This window comes from Punica granatum, chromosome 2, assembly GCF_007655135.1.
Source record: "Punica granatum isolate Tunisia-2019 chromosome 2, ASM765513v2, whole genome shotgun sequence".
Lineage (NCBI taxonomy): Eukaryota > Viridiplantae > Streptophyta > Magnoliopsida > Myrtales > Lythraceae > Punica > Punica granatum.
In genome coordinates, this window is record NC_045128.1 from 32,429,998 (window position 1) to 32,448,127 (window position 18,130).

Below are 18,130 nucleotides of genomic sequence, written 5' to 3' on the forward strand. Positions count from 1 at the left end.
TAAATTCAATTTTACAAAATACATTGGGATCGTTACACGTGACTTATTTTTCATGAATTACATAGTGATCGTTAATTATATGGAGAACGGATAGTTATTTTTGGAGGATTTGTAATGCTTAACGTGGTAACTGTTGATTAGCAAATGATGGAGCTCCTACTTTTTTCCAGTAGTTTACCACGGAGGTACGAGCTCGAGGAAGAAGTCATTTTGCTGCATCTTGGAAAACCTAGCGAATGCAAGGGAAAAAATAAAAAAGAAACAAAAAAGGAAATCACCAAGCGGACGCTACCCCCAAATTTTTTTTTGAAACACTATGGTTAATGCGGGAGATTAATCAAGGGATAAAGAGAAAGAAGTGAGATTATAATTAAATTTAGATATAAATTTATATTTGAGTTGGTTGAAAATTCTCACAAAATTTGATGTAAATAGTAATAGCGGGAACTCGAAAAGATAGATAATCACGAGTTAAGGTTTTTCCAAAATGTATATGTGAAAACTCTTCATCACACGAATGAGAAGCTCTCACTAGAAAAAATAATTAATAAATGAGTATGAATAGTCCCACTAAATATCGAACATGTAACATCTATGTGAATAGGCGAGGACGTGTGCAACTTTGCTATGCCCTCTTTTGATACATAAACTTTTCTTTTATTGCAATGATTGGTGGACCTCGTTTCCACCTCGGCGGACTGAGAACTAAAGTAAAAGCTTGCTTTGTAGCGCAACCGTAACGAATATGACTATTGAAACCGACGTCTATGCAGTAAATAATTTAACTATATACACAGTTTTGTACATTTCTCACTTAAGTAACTAATGGATAAGTCCTAGTATAAAATTACAATATTTCATAATACTTTAATTTTAAATTTTTTATATGAAATTACAAATAAGTTGTTGTTTATTGTATCATATCGATTCGATTTTAAAACTCAAATTATGTAGGTTTTTATTAGTTGACTGGTATGCAAAATTTAACTCCTTTTCAAGGAAATATCTTTATAAAACGGAACCAATAGAGCGACAGTCACATGTGGAGAAGACCAAGACGGAAGATGGATAAAGTTCTGCAAAGCAAGCTCATCCGATATTGACATCGATGCGCGATTGTACAATTCTAAATTGTTGAAATATATTAAAGATTTTACTATAAGGTTCTGCGAACAAAGCTCATCCTATATTCATTTCCTCCTCCGCAGAGTGAGAACTGAATCAAGCTTAGGCCCTTAGAGAGATTTTTCCAATTTCAGTGTATAAAGAGAGAGGCGTCAAAAGGGCTACCCCCAGTCAAATTCTTTTTTTTTTGGGTAAATTTAATTTCTTTATTCAGTTATATATAGTCTTTTTTTTTTCTTTTGAAAATTCGCTGGGGACAGGGCAAAGGAGGGTGACGAGTAAGTAGGACGAGTAAGTAGGGTCTGCCATGCGGGTATATATAAGGAGGAAGGCTGGCAGTATACTTTATAGTCGGTGAGGGACACGAACCGGATCACGCAGCAGCAGCAGAGCCCCTTATCGGATTACTCGACTTAGAAGCTGAGCAGGGAGAAGCAGGTCTTCACAATGGAGAGCCACGAGCTGACTGGCCACAGTGGAAGGATCCACAGTGGGAGGATCCACATCGAGGAGCAGCTCCCCGTCGAGGAGACGCTGGACGTCGAGGAGCCGCTGGACGTCCAAGTCCCTGAAACAGCTCATCAGATTAGCAGTGGCATGTTCCTCGATACTGTCTGACTGAATTTTCCATTTTCTGATAGACCCTTTTGGTTTCCGTTTATGATTACTCCATTCTTACACGGATTTGGAGTCGGTTTTCGTTTCCCCGGTTTGGATGAAAATTGTTTTCTGGATGTTCTTCTCTTTTCAGGCCTTTGCACGTTTTTCACGGATGATAATCACTTTTATTTTGCAGGATAAAAGTACTGTGACACATGCACATGTATTTTTCGAAGAGCATATTTGTGCTTTCCCTGTTTATGTTTGTTTTTATATGTTTTCCCAGCAAATTTACCGGTTTGACTGTCTCATCGACTGTAGGAAATATATTCCCTGTCCATATCCGAGATGGAAAAACATTTTTCCCTTTCCAGGTTCATAGGTTCATAGAACCCCGACGGATAATTGTGGGATGATGATTATTTGCCTGTGAAACAGACTCCAAACTCGCTTCTTCATTAACTGGTCTTTCGGGTACCTGATTGATCCTGTGGTGTTCAAACATAATGGAAGGTTCATTTTTCTTGCAGACTCGTGGCTCCAAGCGGGTTTCGTCCTCACCACTGGACTAAACAGCGCTTTCGTCCTCGGATATTCCGGGACGATCATGGTCCCCCTTGGGTGGGCTCCGGGTGTTGTCGGACTGCTTGCTGCAGCAGCCATATCGCTCTACGCGAACATGCTCCTTGCGAAACTTCACTTGCATGGCGGAAAGAGGCACATCAGATACAGGGATCTCGCAGGATACATATACGGTACACGAGTTTTTCGTACTACCATCATGGTCCTCGATCATTTTAATTTTGCATGCCCACGCTGATTGATTTTTTTTGTTTTTTTTTTTATGTTTTTCTCGGTTTGCTGCAGGCAGGAGAGCTTATTGTCTGACATGGGGGTTGCAGTACGTAAATCTTTTCATGATCAATGCGGGCTTCATTATTTTGGGCGGTTCTGCTCTGAAGGTTAATAAGTCAAGTCCTTAATTTAAATTCTCGGTATAACCAGAAAATGAACATTTGAATTTTCTCTAAGGATAGCTTCTAGCTCTATTCTTGTCCTCGAACACGTGAACATGTCTATGTACAGGCAGTCTATGTTCTTTTTCGGGATGACGACACCATGAAGCTCCCTTACTTCATAGCAATCACTGGATTTGTCTGTGCGATGTTTGCGATTGGCGTACCTCATTTGTCGGCCCTGAGGATTTGGCTCGGAATCTCGGCATTATTGACTTTGGTCTATCTTGTTATAACTTTTACTCTCACCTTAAAAGATGGTGAGTCTTAGTATGCATATGATTATACAAATTACGTGATGAAAATTAAATTTACCGCACTTAATTAGATTCGACTTGTTTGTTTAATATAATAAAAAAATACTGGACTTAATAGACTTGAGTAAAAATAAAGTACTTAACCGTTAAAATAAGTGGGGACTTCATTAATAATTAAGCACCTAACTTGTTATATTTGCAGTGGGCACCCCTAATGTTTTGAGAATGGTCCCATTGAGAATAAGGCTAGAGAGAGAGAGAGAGAGAGAGAGAGGATGGTGACCCCCAAACAAGATCAATCTAATTAAAAAGTACTTATCATTTCCTTAAGCACCTAAAATATTAGCACTTAATTGTAAGTTGAAATAAAATCACACTAAATGCCTTTTGCTTCGAGACAGAATTTGCTGTTTGAACTAAGTATACTCCATTTCATGCCCCTCAGTGGTCATAGATTTTAATTTGTTTGATGGAAAGGAATCAGTTTGAAAGACAATTAGTGCTAATTATGGATTCTATTCTTGTTCTAAAGGAATCAATGATCCCCCAAGAGACTATAGTATCCCGGGAACAAGGACCGGCAAAATCTTTTCGACAATAGGTGCCTGCGCAAATCTCGTATTTGTATACAATTCCGGAATGCTCCCTGAGATACAGGTATTCCTTAAGATTGATTAAAATTCCATGAGTTTCCTCAGCTACTCTCGAGTTAAATTATTGATCTTTAGGCTGCATTCGGTTTTTCTGCTGTGACCTCATTTTTCCATTCCTGAACAGACTAAATTGACCAACATTTGTGCAATTTCTGACAATCACTGAAACTTCTGTATGTCTGGTTACAGGCAACGATAAGGCAACCTGTTGTGAAGAACACGATGAAGGCTCTCTACTTCCAATTCACGATCGGGGCTGTACCGATGTACGCAGTTATATTCGCCGGCTATTGGGCTTACGGGTCTTCGACCTCAACCTATCTCCTCAGTAGCGTGAGCGGACCCGACTGGGTCAAGACCCTTGCAAATGTCACGGCCTTCCTGCAAACTATTATCTCCTTACATGTACGCCCAGTTCCCCTCGATGAATCCCCTGACTTCATGGGTTTTCCGAAGCATGGTGCAATATCTATGAGCGTAATTTTCTGAAGAAAGACTAACTCTTCGATATCTCTCTCTCTCTGTGTTGTGCCTCATCAGATATTTGCTAGCCCAATGTATGAGTACATGGACACAAGGTACGGGATCAAAGGGAGTGCTTTGAAGCCGAAGAACCTCTCATTCAGGATCCTCTTCAGGGGCGGATACCTCACGATCAACACCCTCATGGCGGCCCTCCTGCCCTTCCTCGGGGATATTCAGAGCCTCACAGGGGCAATTAGCACGATCCCCCTCACCTTCATACTTGCGAACCACATGTACCTCATGGCCAAGAATAACAAGCTTAACTCTTTACAGAAGTCATGGCATTGGCTCAACGTCTGCTTCTTCGGGCTTATGTCCATTGCTGCAGCTATCGCCGCGCTCAGGCTCATTGCTGTGCACTCCAAGGATTACAATGTCTTCGCAGATCTGTGATTATGCTTCTTTTCTTTTCTTTTTAACTTTTTTTTCTTTTCTTTTAGTTTTTTAACAACTGGAGTTCTGTGTCTTTTCTCCAAGTCTCAAGACGGGTGCATTTTATCCAATTATTGTCAATTTCACTGTGGGTAACTAGGCAGATCCGGGTCGATGACAAATTGATTTACCGGAACTCCTCACCATGAAACAAGCCTCAGAAACTTTTCGCATACTTTCTCCTGATTTAGTACAAATGTATATATACTAGTAAAAGAGCACGTGAGTTGCACGTGTATCATCTGATTGTATGAATATTAATTACCGACTGCAAAGATCAAAATAGGTCGACCAACCCTTTATGTTTGCACTATATAAAGTATTAAATGCGGTGATAGGACGAAGACTTTATCTCCAAGTTATTTTGAACTGTCTGATTTGCTTATGTTTTTGAGGATGGCAAAAAAGCTTATTTCTTTAACATGGCCAAAAAGGAGGTCAAGAGGACAATCAGAGAGAGAATTGCAAAGCATTTATTAACATGGCACTATAAATAATTTACATGTTTGAATTGAATCTTCTGCTTTACTCAGCAGCTCGGGCGATACACTGTGCATCCATATCCTTATTTCAACATAAGTTACATGGATCTCAGAACCAGTTACTGCATAAGAGGCTTCAAAGATAAAAGAAAGCAAGAAATTGTTAAAAGACTCCTTTAGAGTATTTATACCAGTTCCCTCACAGGCATTCCACCGATTGTTGTACTCGAAGTTTCCTGATTATTTCAAATACCTGATGTGTAATATGCAGACGTATGAGTACACAATTAAATTCAGATGCAATAATGAAGTCAAAATAAGAAGAGGAACTGAAGAAAGAAAGGAAGAGGGAAGAGAGAAAAGTCGGAATGTTTGAAGGAGCAATTGACCTTAGTTACCCCATAGCATGATCTGAAACCACATAAAGTATTCTGGACTCTTTAACTAAAATAGGCTTTCTGAGACAGAAAGTTAGAGCACTGGGAAACCTATAAGTTTCATTTCATCCCTAGTTTGAATGAATTCCCCTCGATATGTGCCCATTAACATAGGTCAGCAAATTATAAGTTGAATATCACGAGTTGAGGAAGGTAAAGAGATACTGACACCTACATCCTAGCCATAATTACAGAAAAAGGACCCACATTTCTTTCATATAAACGGATGCTTGTAGAAAGCATCGGGGACCCTTCAAGAAATCTGATCATGAACCCAAATACCTGAGGTGCAGCATATGGGATCTAGATATTTACAACAAATTTATGAACCAGAATGCAGTTCAAATGCATCTCATCCATATGTTTAACAAGATCAACCCCTGAGGGCAAGTGGACATGAAGAAAGAGACTCACGGGAATGTCAATTTTGGAATATGAGCAAGTCCGGCAGGTATTGCTACATTTTGGTTGTACGATAGTACCTGATACAGATAAAACAATCAGCATCAAACTTCACTGTGATTTGTGTTTAAAAACAGAATATATATATATATATATATATATATATTCTAGAAAGGTCAATGTATATAAATATACATGTTAATATATGGACAAAGGGTTCTGGAAAAGAAAATCAAAATATCCAAGTTGGTCATATTGGCCAGTTGTGAGGGAATTCCTCCGCTTATGCAATTATTGTTCAGGTAGCAGCAATTCAATTTCAGAGGTAATATCACTCTCCATGAGCATTTACTTTTATAAGAAACTTCAAAATAGGTACTCAAGCACAATTGTCTCACATGTTGCTTACTCTTAGAGCTAGAAAGCAACCTTCATTCCCATGTCAGGTCCCTCAGAGAGTACCGAGTGGTTGTTTGCCCACATCCCCACAAGAAACTATTAATATCCAGTGCTTCTCCTAGATGATCCATCATCTGATACATGAGGAGCGCCATTACTGACTATATATCCTCAGTACATAACCCACTTGAAAATCATACCTAATAAAGATAAAAGTATCAACCAACGGGGATAACATATTTTCAGTCAGCAAACAAAATTGATAAGTCGTCTGTCTGCATTTGTATGTATACAGTCACATATTAACAGTTCCTTTTATATTGAACATATAAATTAAAAGCCAACATCTATACGGATTTGTCTTTCAGAGCTCATATATGCTCTTTTTTTTTTTTATAAACATTGAGTATATACTTTTACGATGATTTCTCATAAGCAACCATGAGCAAAAGATTGAAAATGAAGTGGGAAAGATTTCAGACTATTACTGGGACAAGAGTCAATATTAGGAAGCAGGGAGGACGCATATTTGGACCAAGAGGTGCAGGATTCTTAGTGGGGTGAATAGGAAAGTGCGGTGAATAGGAACGTTAATTCTCCAAGTTGGGTGATGGGGTGGGTGAATAGCAGTAATTTCAGGACAAATTGAAAAAAGAAATGTAACTTGGCAAGCGAAGATAAAATTGCATCGTACGATAGGTTCGACGTCCAAGGCATTTTTGTAGCTTCATATAGGAGGAACAATACGAGAATTTTAGCCAGCACTTGGCATGCATGATGACGGAAAACTCTTGAACTACACAAATGATAAAATCACATAGCAAACTCTAATGGATAGTAATGACGGGCATCAACCGACAAAATGTATATGATGGCAAAAATAGTCATTATCCAAAGGAAAGAAAAGCAAAATGAGGGCATAAAATAAAAGAGAGACATAATCACCAGAATATAGATCGTTGAACTCGAAAACGTGCATTCATGAATAATAAACTTCAAGCAAACTCTAGTATGAACAAAGCAGTACGTGAACTGGGCTCTATCCCACCAATGTCGGACAAGAGGCACGAACGACTGGGGCAGAGCGACAATTCAAGGGTTAGGCTATTGGAGCGGAAGGAGAAGATCCACTGGCAAGGTTTGAATTGCACCAAAGGTCCGCATTGTTGGCATTGTTTTGAAGAACGCGGGTAAGTTGCAGCAAGTGATGATGTTTTGCTCAATATATGATTAGACAAATGAGAGGGAAGATATCAGTTTATATTATGCCCTAATATCTACTGAGATACAACATCAGGAAAGTGAACACTGTCAATTAAGACAATATCACCGAAAGAAAGTAATAAATTTTAACATCAATATTTCTTCCATTGGAGTGCTAAAACCTGAAAATGGTCATACATGAAATGATCCTTCCTGTAGGGATAGTTGGCGAACATTATATCAAGATGTGGAGATTACCAAACCAACCTCCTTTGATGCACGCCGCCCATCTGTTCGTTGGTCCTATTATGAAAATTTCGTGAAACAATTGCTGCCTACCGTAAGTCGTCGTCCTCTTGAGGAAGTGAATAATAGAATCAGAAATAATTAAAACTGATAAATGATTCTCCGATTGCAAGCCTTCACCTCCTCTTTCCAACTGTACGCGTGATACCCTTCAATCTTGACCCAAAAAATAAAAATAAAAAATAAAAAAAGAACCATGGAATAAGTAGCTTACCTGCGAGAGCATTCCCTAACATCTTAACACGCTATGAGTAGATCCTTTGGCGGAAGGTAGGGAAACGGTTGAGATTGCAAATGGAGAATCAACATAAGTCAGAAGTTCGTGGAAAAAAGGAACCGCTGAAAATGAACAGAATCATACTGACGTTTCCTCGAGTAGTTTGGAGGTGCAAGAGTGGGGATAAAAATGCAGAAGAAGAAGAAAACAAAAGGGAACACCAAGAGCATGAGGGGAGCAAGGAGATCTGGCATGAAGTGGGAGAGAGTGAAAAGCCACAAAGCTGTTGTAGTGTATGTAAAAGCCCCGGGCAATGGATATCAGCAGCAATGTCCGCATCCGGAGTGGCCGGACAGGAAGGTTGGCAGTTGCAGGAGAGCGAGCTCTCTCGGCAGGGGGGCGGGAGTTGGCATGAAGCGCGGGCAAATGGAAGCAACAAAGGGGTAGAGGTACAAGCTACATTCTGGAAGTATCGGATGGAAGCGTGTCTGTGATTAAGGCGGGGAGAAACTACCAATACTAGGAAAGAGGAAGGAGGACTGGTGGTTTTATGGTCAGAGGAGATGCTGGAGGTTTTCGGATTGGCGGGAAAGTGGAAACGGTACAGGTGTAGGCTGGCGTTAATACAAGGAAGGATAAAAAAGCGAACTGGCATAATTGGTGTCTACACATGCGAAAACACTTAAATTGGTGTCCCTACGTGGGAAAACACTTCAAGGAGGTCCACATTTTCTATTATAGGTATAAATATATTAAAAAAATATGAAATTTCTCCTTTATTACTATTAAAATTCAGGTTAATTAATATATATATATATATATATATATACAGACTTTATTTTCTTTCCTAAATATAGTAAAAAAACAAAAGTAGTTAGAAATTAAAGTAAGTGTTCCTATTAGCTATTAGAATTTATATTTCATTGTATTAGACACACGGATCTTCCTTGTAACCAGAAAATAAAAAGTACGTGCTCCTATCCATCGAAAAAGTATGTGTTCCTAAGATTGTCTTGTTTATACCACTTTTAACTTCCGCTAAATTTTCTGTTAAAATAATTTAAAAAATTTTTATGAAATGAAAATTAATTTTTGAAAACATAAAATTAAGAAAATTGAAAAGAAAAAAATAAAAGTAAACGAAAATGTTCGAAAGGAGTTAGAGCGTCTACAATGGAGGCACCCATTTAGGACCCACACGGCTCCACAAAGACACTACATCACCCGAAGAGGCACTCCCACTCTCCAATGATGGACACCCGCTGGGGGCCTACAATTTTTTTTTTTTTTTAATAAAGAAATCGGTGGGTTGGCGGGCAACAAGCCTCACATGGGCAAAAGAGTCACTAAAACAGTGACTCTTTCGCCTTTTTTTTAAAAAGCAAATAAAAGACAACAAAAGCCAGAATGCGTGGGGCGGGATGCCACTCGGCCTATTGCGATTGGTTGGGCACCGGGAGGGCTCGATGCCTACGCAAAGGCACTATGCCTCTACCCAGTGCCTCCTTTAATGAGGAGAATGTCGAGGCAATGCAAGTGCCACGTTTGCCAAGGCATTGGACATGCTCCTAGGGACGGTGGTGGAAGGTCCTCCCATTACAACATCGAGATTTGGTAACTTATTCTAAGAGGCAGAGGATGGATGAAATTTCGTGATGTCGGTCCAAAGCCGACCACCACCAACTAAGTTAAGTTGTGTCATCCTCAACATGGTGCACCCACCAGCCTCTACTTTCTTCCTCTAATATTTATGTACTTTTTTTTGTCATTTTAATTTTTTCAAAAATCATTTCATTTTTTATTTTTCAGAGAAATTAAAGAAAAATAATAAAAAATTAATGGAAAAATATTAACGGAAAAGAGAAAATGTAACGGAAAATACATAATTGGCTATAGACAAAATAATTTTGAAAATACGTGCTTTAATTTCTAACGATTATCATTTTTTGTTATATTTAGCAAAAAAAGAGAGTAAAGATATCTTTTAAATTAACCCTAAAATTTATCAAATTTTTGTACATTAACTTCAAATTTTTGTATTGTTGGGGTCCGAAAAAATCCGTCCTTAATCTCGTGCAAGTCACAAGGAGAAGAACGGGAAAAAATCTTGATTTCCATCTCTGATGCTTAAATAAAAGTGTGTACTTGAAAAGTAAAGAACTGAATTTAGGGTTTAGGCATACATGGATGGGTATTTGTAAAGATTGTAGGAAATTTCTATCAAGATGTCGTAATCTGTATTAGATATATATATGACTGCATACAACAAGTGAATATAATTGCCATACATAGGGATGGAGATAGGAAATATCTCATAAAATATATATCAGTAGAATATTCAAGAGATAATATCAGAGATCTTAAGAGATATATGAGAGATAATTGTGAAAGAGATATATCAACAAGATATCGTTACCGATTTAATGTATCAAGGCAGACCCAAGATGGTAAGCTGAACCGAACGGATCGGGCCGATTTTCTGATCATAACATGTATGTACCGACTTTTGCTTAAATTTTCGTATTTTATAAAAATTTGTAAATGATATTTTCAATTCTAATCAATCCTAATATTTATTGAAATTCTCCTATATTTTGTGTTAAAATATCATTGTCTTTTATTATGAAAAAACTCGGCCGCGCACTCCGCCGCCCTGCAGCATTGTGGCCCAGGCGAGATAGAAAGGGCTGAAGCAAACAATCTGTGTCTAGGTTTGCTGTTCGGACGGTAGGGAGCTGTCGCTGTCTGTCAGGGGGCGAGCAAAAATCGAAAAATCCAAGACCCGAAAGAACTTCGGCCCGGCCCAAACCGAAAAAACTGTTTATAAATTTGGGATGTTTTTCTTTTCATATTTGGTTCTCGGTTTGGGTTTCGGTTTCAAAAAAGAAATTCGAAGGGGACCGACCTGGCCCGAGTATATGTACATATTTATAATTTATATAAAATAAAAACAAATATAACAACACTACTTCGACTCCTCTATCCTATCTCTTGCCCTCATTTCTTTCATTCTCTCCACTCTGAGTACCTTTGTTGTATTATTTAATATTGTAGAACTTGGGAGTCGGAATGGGTATTGGTGTGTGCTTCAATGGTTGACATTACATATTAGAGAAGGTTTTTGTTTTCCATTTTTCGGAAAGTTGGGTTAACCCTAGAATTCGATCCTAAAATGGGTGGTTTTTATAGATTCTATTTGGTTCTGGGGCCAATTTCTCACTAAGAAAAGCCGATCCGAAAAAGATTCGAGATCGGACTTCCTTTGTAAAAACTCAGCCGGACCTCACCGTTTACTTCCCCTACTGTCTGCCCCTTTCTTTTGACAGACCGTCTAATATGATAAGATGCTAAGATAACACGTTTCATACTTTCAGTTTAAACATTTAGTACTCCAATTCAAATGTTTAATATATTAGGTACTCATGACAACTACAAATATTTATTATTTTTACTTTCAGCTTTAGTATTTAGTATTTTGTACGATTTCAATTCAAATAATAAAAGTAAAAATATTTAAACTGTAACTCTGAGCTTTTAAATTGAAATACGAAATGCATTTCTGTAACACGGGAGAATTTCCCTTCTTTTATCATCCAATGATCACCATCGCCGCTCACGCACATCAAAGGAATGCAGCGGCCCCATGCGATTATCCAATTGCGCTGCAGATATTTTACCAAGGAAAAAGATAAAAACCACATTTATAATTTGAGCTCGGGACAAATCGCACAATATTCTTTTATTTTGGATAATTAGCCCCATGTGATTTGCTCCGTTAAACATAGGGAGCTACGAATAGTCTCGCCACAAATATTGACCATAGTTATCCGATGAGAGTGTATGCTGCCTTCTCTAGATAGATAAAATAATTTTATTGACCCACTAATGATAGGTCGTGTATAATGAATTAATTTTATTATTTATTTTGCACCACACGTCATTTTCTTGATTTCCTCAGATATTTTCACCAGGAGTTTTTGTCGTTGCGATAATATAAATATAGATATACCACAACCAGCTGCCAGTCTCAACTCAGAAGTGGCGGGGCCTCAATGGATTCGTCAATTTTTATGGCTCGTAGTCGTTTCACATGACCAGTTGTACACAAATGCCTATCGCTTTCGTATAACCTCTCTCAGCTTCGGATTTATGTTCTCGCTGTCAGCTGCAAGCATCTGCAACGATCATTCACGTTTTACGCGATTGCATTTATGTTCGGAGGAAGATCATACTGCGTTCGTTGTCTTCTTTCTTTGGTCTTCCTCTTGAGGACTGGTTGTATTGCAGTTTATCACCAACCTGCAGAGTTATGCACTGCCCATCTCTAATTTCAACTAACATCGCAAAGAATTTGGCAACTAACAAAATATTATAGTTTTTTTAGAGGAAATTAATATATTGCAATTTGATTAGATCGGATCAACGTGCGTACGCTAATTTACTAATTTTATTATAATTATCAAGAATTCCAAAAAAAGAAAATGGTTGCTACCATGAAAATGTCTAGGCCTGGAATACTGAACCTGGCCACCTTCGAGTGCTGGACCTTAAATAAAATCCCCAAATGTTCCATCTTCACTAGACCAAGTACTTTGTATTCGTCACCGAAACTCCGCGAATTGCAGAAAATATGTGTAAACTAAATTTATGACAGTCTAAAAGATAAAACTATAAAAAAAAGGGATGAAAATTTGTTTTGAGCAATCGAGTGCATTTATTAATTATGAAACTTTTTTCTGTTTTCACGTGAAAAGCAAAAGCATCTTTCAATTGCTTTATTGTATATATATTTTTTTAAAAAAAGTTAGGCTTTCCACGTTTTCATTTATTTATTTGAACGTTTTTCATGTTCTAAGTGTTACCATGACAAACAATCTGACTTTGTAAAACATAGTTAATTTGTTACTTTATTCTATTTCACAAGTAAAATGGAGATCAACAAAAATCTTTTATAGTTTCCATTATCTGATATATCATAAAAACCTTCTCTTTTTTTTTTTGGAACATACATCCAGAATTAACCAAGGCCAAAATGGACATCGAAATGAGAATAATTAGTCTCAACGAACCAGCTGAGATACCCCGTGATCTTCCTTATAAAAAAAAAATGAAATTCTCACTTTAGGTTGAGGCTAAGACAGCTAATAAATCGCCAGCGCCAAACCAATAGGAGAACATACATGGCAAGCATATATTTTATAATTTTCTGGTAAGAAAAATCATTTGGAAGTGTTATTGAGATCTCCACAATTAAATAAGAATATTTTCAGACATTTTTTTAGTAGCAAATTGAGCAGCAGAAGGCACATAATTATACTCGACTTCAAGCAATTGGCATGAGATGATCTGAATATTTCTTTTTATGCAAAAATTATTTTTAAATTACTATTATTAATTATTAAATATTACTAATGACCTTCATTCATTTATTTCCTACTGGGGATCTATCAAAAAACATTTATTTCCTACTGGAAAGTTGGGCCACTCAACATGCCTTCCTTTTTCAGCTTTCAGACCCCAAAAACTTAACCTCAAACTTTAAATACATTAAAAATTTATTCCGAATAGTGTCTGTCCTTATATAATTCGGCTTATGAGTTCACATATTTGACCTGAGACAACCTAGATCGATTATTCCGAAAAGAAACTGGTACATTTTTGGTGGACATGAATGAATGATTTGCAATCAACTATATGAGATAATAATTACACTTCCTGTGATTGATTTCATCACGTTCATTTCCATTCATGCCACTTAGATTGCCTATTCCGAAAAGAAACCGGTACATGTCTGATATTGCAATCAACTATATGAGATAATAATCACACTTCCTATGATTGATTTCATCACGTTCATTTCCATTCATGCCACCTAGATTGCTTATTCCGAAAAGAAATTGGTACATTTTTGGTAGACATGAACGATATTGCAATCAACTATATGAGATAATAATTACACTTCCTATAGTTGATTTCATCACGTTCACTTCCATTCATGCCACCTAGATCGCTTATTCCAAAAAGAAACTGGTACGTTTTTGGTAGACATGAACGATTATTGCAATCAACTATATGAGATTATAATTACACTTTCTATGATTGATTTCATCATATTCATTTCCATTCATGCCTCCCGGCATGGTCATATGTTTTTTGGGGATTTAATTGGCAAGTTGTGGGAAATAATTTATGAATCCATTGATACTCATCTGATGGTAGTATTGGTATTCAAATTTCATAAGTTGTGAATAAGTGTAGCTACAATATCTTATACCATTTTAGGGACTTGGTGGGTCTCTCTAATAAAATCACCTACTACGACAAATCGGGGAGAGACTTAAATTGATCATTTTTGTACGATATCGTAAGTTAGAGTTCTGGTTATACGACATAAAGTAACTCTTTGTAGATATACGCGACATCAGATGCTGATCATTTGCTTAGATCAATCTGAAATAAATCTGTTTGATGTGAATTCATACTAAAATAAGAAATTATATGATCAAAATGATTTAATGAGTTGCGGAGAAACGATATTCGAACTCTGTTAATGCTTATTTTCGTGGAAAGGAGAGTCGAGATATAATAAGTTATCACTAGAGAATTAGGAATTTATGAAACACGCTTTCCTCTGGCACAACTGATTCTTCAAGGTTGGTTGACAGGTAAGTGAGGAATTCAGAAGATTACTCCCAAAAACATGGTTTGACTTTTATTACATTATTAGACAAACGTGAATCATTATGATCTAAACTTTACAAAATTCTTTCACGTGTACACACGCGTCTCTCTCGTGTCCAAATCGAATTCTGACCGACTTGATGATACCCTGGATTTAATTTGATTAGGGACCATATCTTCACGATTTATTTGGAACACCAAACCTTGAGAGGAGAGTGCTATATATAATACATACAGAAAAATAAAAAAATTTCTTGATTTGTCTATCTAAAAATTCTCATAGTCCTTGAATATTAATGAAAAGTTTTATACGTATTAGTGAATTTACAAGTGCGTTGCACATGAAACGTTCTTTGATAAGGTTAAAATATATAATACTCGAATGACAGAATATCTAAATAAACTCTTTAAAAAAAATATTTAAATTATAAGTAAATTAATAGTATCTCATTTTGAATGGATTTGTGACCATTTCTAGTCAGAAATATATTCTTACTTTAATTTATAAATAAATAAAATAAAAAATAGTTAATAATATCTATGAGGGTTGATGATCAAAACAAGCAAAAATTTGGCCTTTTTATTATTTCTAGTACGAACTTTTTTAATTGAAAATATTACAAATTATGAGTTTCTTATAATGTCTAGCGTGCCGTCACTTTCCTGTCAATTTTGACTGATTTTTCTAACATTGCATTAACATTGTAGACATGGCACATGGAAATCTACCAAGTGGAGACCATGGGTATTAATATTAAATTAAAAATAAAAATTATTAAAAGGAAACTAGATGTATATATGTGTATATATTGTTAATAATAGTATTCACATATGTGTAACTTAAAAAAGTATACAAAATTAACATACTAATGACAAATCATTATATCTAAATATATGTATCAGTTTTTGTACTATTTTACGAAACTTTCCCCATTATTTTTTACTCTATTGAAGAAAAGTAAAATTGAAGGCAAGAATAAAACTATAAAACTGCTCCAATTTTAAACCCATATACTCCTACATCAATTTACACGTGGTTATCTTCTACTCTACTTTTTTACTTATTTCTCTTCAACCCGCACTCCGTCTCTATCTCAACCTAAGTTATTTTTCTTTTCTTTCACTAAAAAACTTTTTTTTCAATTTTCATCACAATTTTTTTTTATTTTTTTAATAATAGCACAACTATGTAGTATTACAAATGGTATATAATGATGAAAATACATAGACAATGTTTTAAACTATGTTTTTTCACACTGCGCGTAACGCTGGTGCAGAATCTAGTATATGAATAATAAAAATTTGATAAGTGCGATTAAAATATTGGAAATGAATTTAAGAAAATGAAATTAATGCAATTTAAAAATCATTTATTTCAAGAAAATTTTTCTAGTTGATATATTTTTTTGACTTGATCTTTCATTTCAACAGAATATCCTAGAGAAAAAATAGAGAAATGAGTTTAAAATTTTAATATAAGTTCATAAAATAATTAATAGAAATTTTATTTTCACGAATAGTCTTGCAATGACTCTCATAACTCAAAAATTCAGAAAAATCCGACCCAATTCAATCCAAAAATTTCGAAAATTGAAGACCTTAAAGGTCAAGTTTAAGTTTTAAAGAAAGAAAATCGGAATGAAGTTGATCGGACCCGATTTTATGTATATATAAATATATTTTAGTAATTTAAATTATATATTATAATTTAGGGTAAATTACAAAAAAAAAACTCAAATTTTGTAAAATATCTCAATTTTGTCCTAAATTTTGTTTTGTAACAAAAAAAACCATAAGTTTTCTAAACTGTCTCAAAAATGACCTCCGTTATAACATCCGTCAATTTTTGCCTACGTGTAACCTACGTGGACTGTTAAAGGGACCCACCATCAGCAACAAAAATTGACGGAAGTTATAACGGATGTCATTTTTGAAACATTTTAGAAAACTTATGGTTTTTTTTGTTACAAAACAAAATTTAGGATAAAACTGAGACTTTTTACAAAATTTGAGTTTTTTTTTGTAATTTGCCCTATAATTTATACTTAACAAATAAAATAAAAATAAAAATAATACGCTTTATAACCCACCTAAGGCACAAGAGTAAATTTAACTTCAGTTACAAATTGATAAGTTGTATTGATAATCGATATTATATTTGTGTTGGAAGCAACTTATCTCTCCCTTTTTACACACGTACCCTTAAGGAGCAAGAACGAAAATGTACCTAGAGCTCGTGATGGAGGACATTGACAGCATGAGAACTTTAAACTTGTACAACATTGTTAGTAGGTGGTGGTGACAGGTACTACGGTGGCAATAGATAAAACGATAGCTGGTGTCTGCGGACAGAAAAAAGAAGAAGAAGATAATAATAATAATAGGGAAAGAAGAAGAAACCTGAGATAAAAGAAAATAAAATTAAATAAAAAAGAAATTAATGATATGGTATCTCTTTTCTTTAAGACTCTTCTTCTCTTTCTTTCTTTTTTTCCTCCCAAACACGTACTTTTTTATCCATAGAATCCCATAAAAAATTTGAGTGGGACATTGAAAATAAATTACCAATGGCATAATATCTTAAATAATTAATATAAATTTTCAAAAATTTGTCAAAAAGTATAATTTTTTTAATCACAGGATATATGTTAGTAACTCATCAGAAAATACCCATCTATAAAATAATTTTAGAAATTTCTTAATATAAATTTTGAAAATCCATCAATACAATACAAATGTAAATAGGAAACAAGAGAGAGGAACCGTGAGTGTTGAATGGAGAAGTTATTTCATATTTGATACGTTCGTCATAGTGAATAATTATGGAAAAGAACACACTAGGTAGTTTTTATAGTGAAAAAGGATGAAAGGGCGCCTTGAAATCGAAAGGTCATGAGAGGTAATTGGTATAAGTTGGTTTTTGAAACTTGAAAAAAAAAGAATTATGGTTAAATAAAGAGAATACGGGAAATTCTTTTCCAACGACTAGTAAAGTTAGATAATAAGAATAATTAAAAAAGAAGTAATTGAAAACCAAAAGAGAAAATAGAAAAAGATACGAATGTAAATAGGAAATGAGAAAGAGTAATTGTGAGCGTTGAATAGAGAAGTTATTTTATGTTTGATGTATTTGTCAGAGTGAATAAATATGAGAAAGAACATGCTATATAGTTTTCTATTAAACGAATGAAAGGATTTGATGCTATTGAAAAGATATTATATTTAGTCCATTCGTATTATTTGAGCAAAAAGTTAAATAGTAATATTTTTAATTTACCAAGTCTAGAAAGGAAAAAAAGAAGTTGGAGAAATACTTTAAGAATGGTCGTACTTTAGAAGAGATGTACAAAATTTAACTCGGCTAAGGCAATACATTATAGAATATGCGAGACAAC

At 35.4% G+C, this 18,130-nt stretch overlaps 1 protein-coding gene and 1 long non-coding RNA gene across 6 annotated transcripts; one reads left to right on the top strand and one right to left on the bottom strand.

Annotated features, from left to right (window-relative positions):
- The first annotated feature begins 1,397 nt into the window (after window positions 1–1,397).
- LOC116195514 (proline transporter 2-like) lies at window positions 1,398–4,783 on the top strand. Its single transcript, XM_031524760.1, has 7 exons — window positions 1,398–1,720; window positions 2,256–2,480; window positions 2,593–2,687; window positions 2,812–3,001; window positions 3,531–3,655; window positions 3,841–4,056; window positions 4,192–4,783. Exons 1-7 carry the CDS (start codon window positions 1,573–1,575, stop codon window positions 4,567–4,569), a joined length of 1,377 nt encoding a protein of 458 aa, XP_031380620.1. The 5' UTR covers window positions 1,398–1,572; the 3' UTR covers window positions 4,570–4,783.
- Window positions 4,784–5,061: 278 nt separating this feature from the next.
- LOC116195517 lies at window positions 5,062–8,680 on the bottom strand. Of its 5 annotated transcripts, none has more exons than XR_004154674.1 (4): window positions 8,052–8,680; window positions 6,339–7,834; window positions 5,942–6,009; window positions 5,062–5,343 (listed from the first exon to the last, which is right to left on the bottom strand). It is a non-coding gene; the product is annotated as an uncharacterized LOC116195517 (long non-coding RNA). The 5 variants fall into 5 exon arrangements; XR_004154675.1 differs by having other exon boundaries at window positions 6,339–6,462; window positions 7,377–8,680; XR_004154673.1 differs by having other exon boundaries at window positions 6,339–6,462; window positions 7,356–8,680.
- Between the last annotated feature and the right edge of the window lie 9,450 nt (window positions 8,681–18,130).

What these genes read in the sequence shown, in the direction of transcription:
- LOC116195514 (XM_031524760.1), top strand. Translation starts at nt 1,573, where the DNA reads ATGGAGAGCCACGAGCTGACTGGCCACAGTGGAAGGATCCACAGTGGG. An exon ending in GAATGCTCCCTGAGATACAG is followed by an intron (nt 3,656 to 3,840) that starts GTATTCCTTAAG and finishes GTCTGGTTACAG; the next exon opens with GCAACGATAAGGCAACCTGT. An exon ending in AAACTATTATCTCCTTACAT is followed by an intron (nt 4,057 to 4,191) that starts GTACGCCCAGTT and finishes GTGCCTCATCAG; the next exon opens with ATATTTGCTAGCCCAATGTA.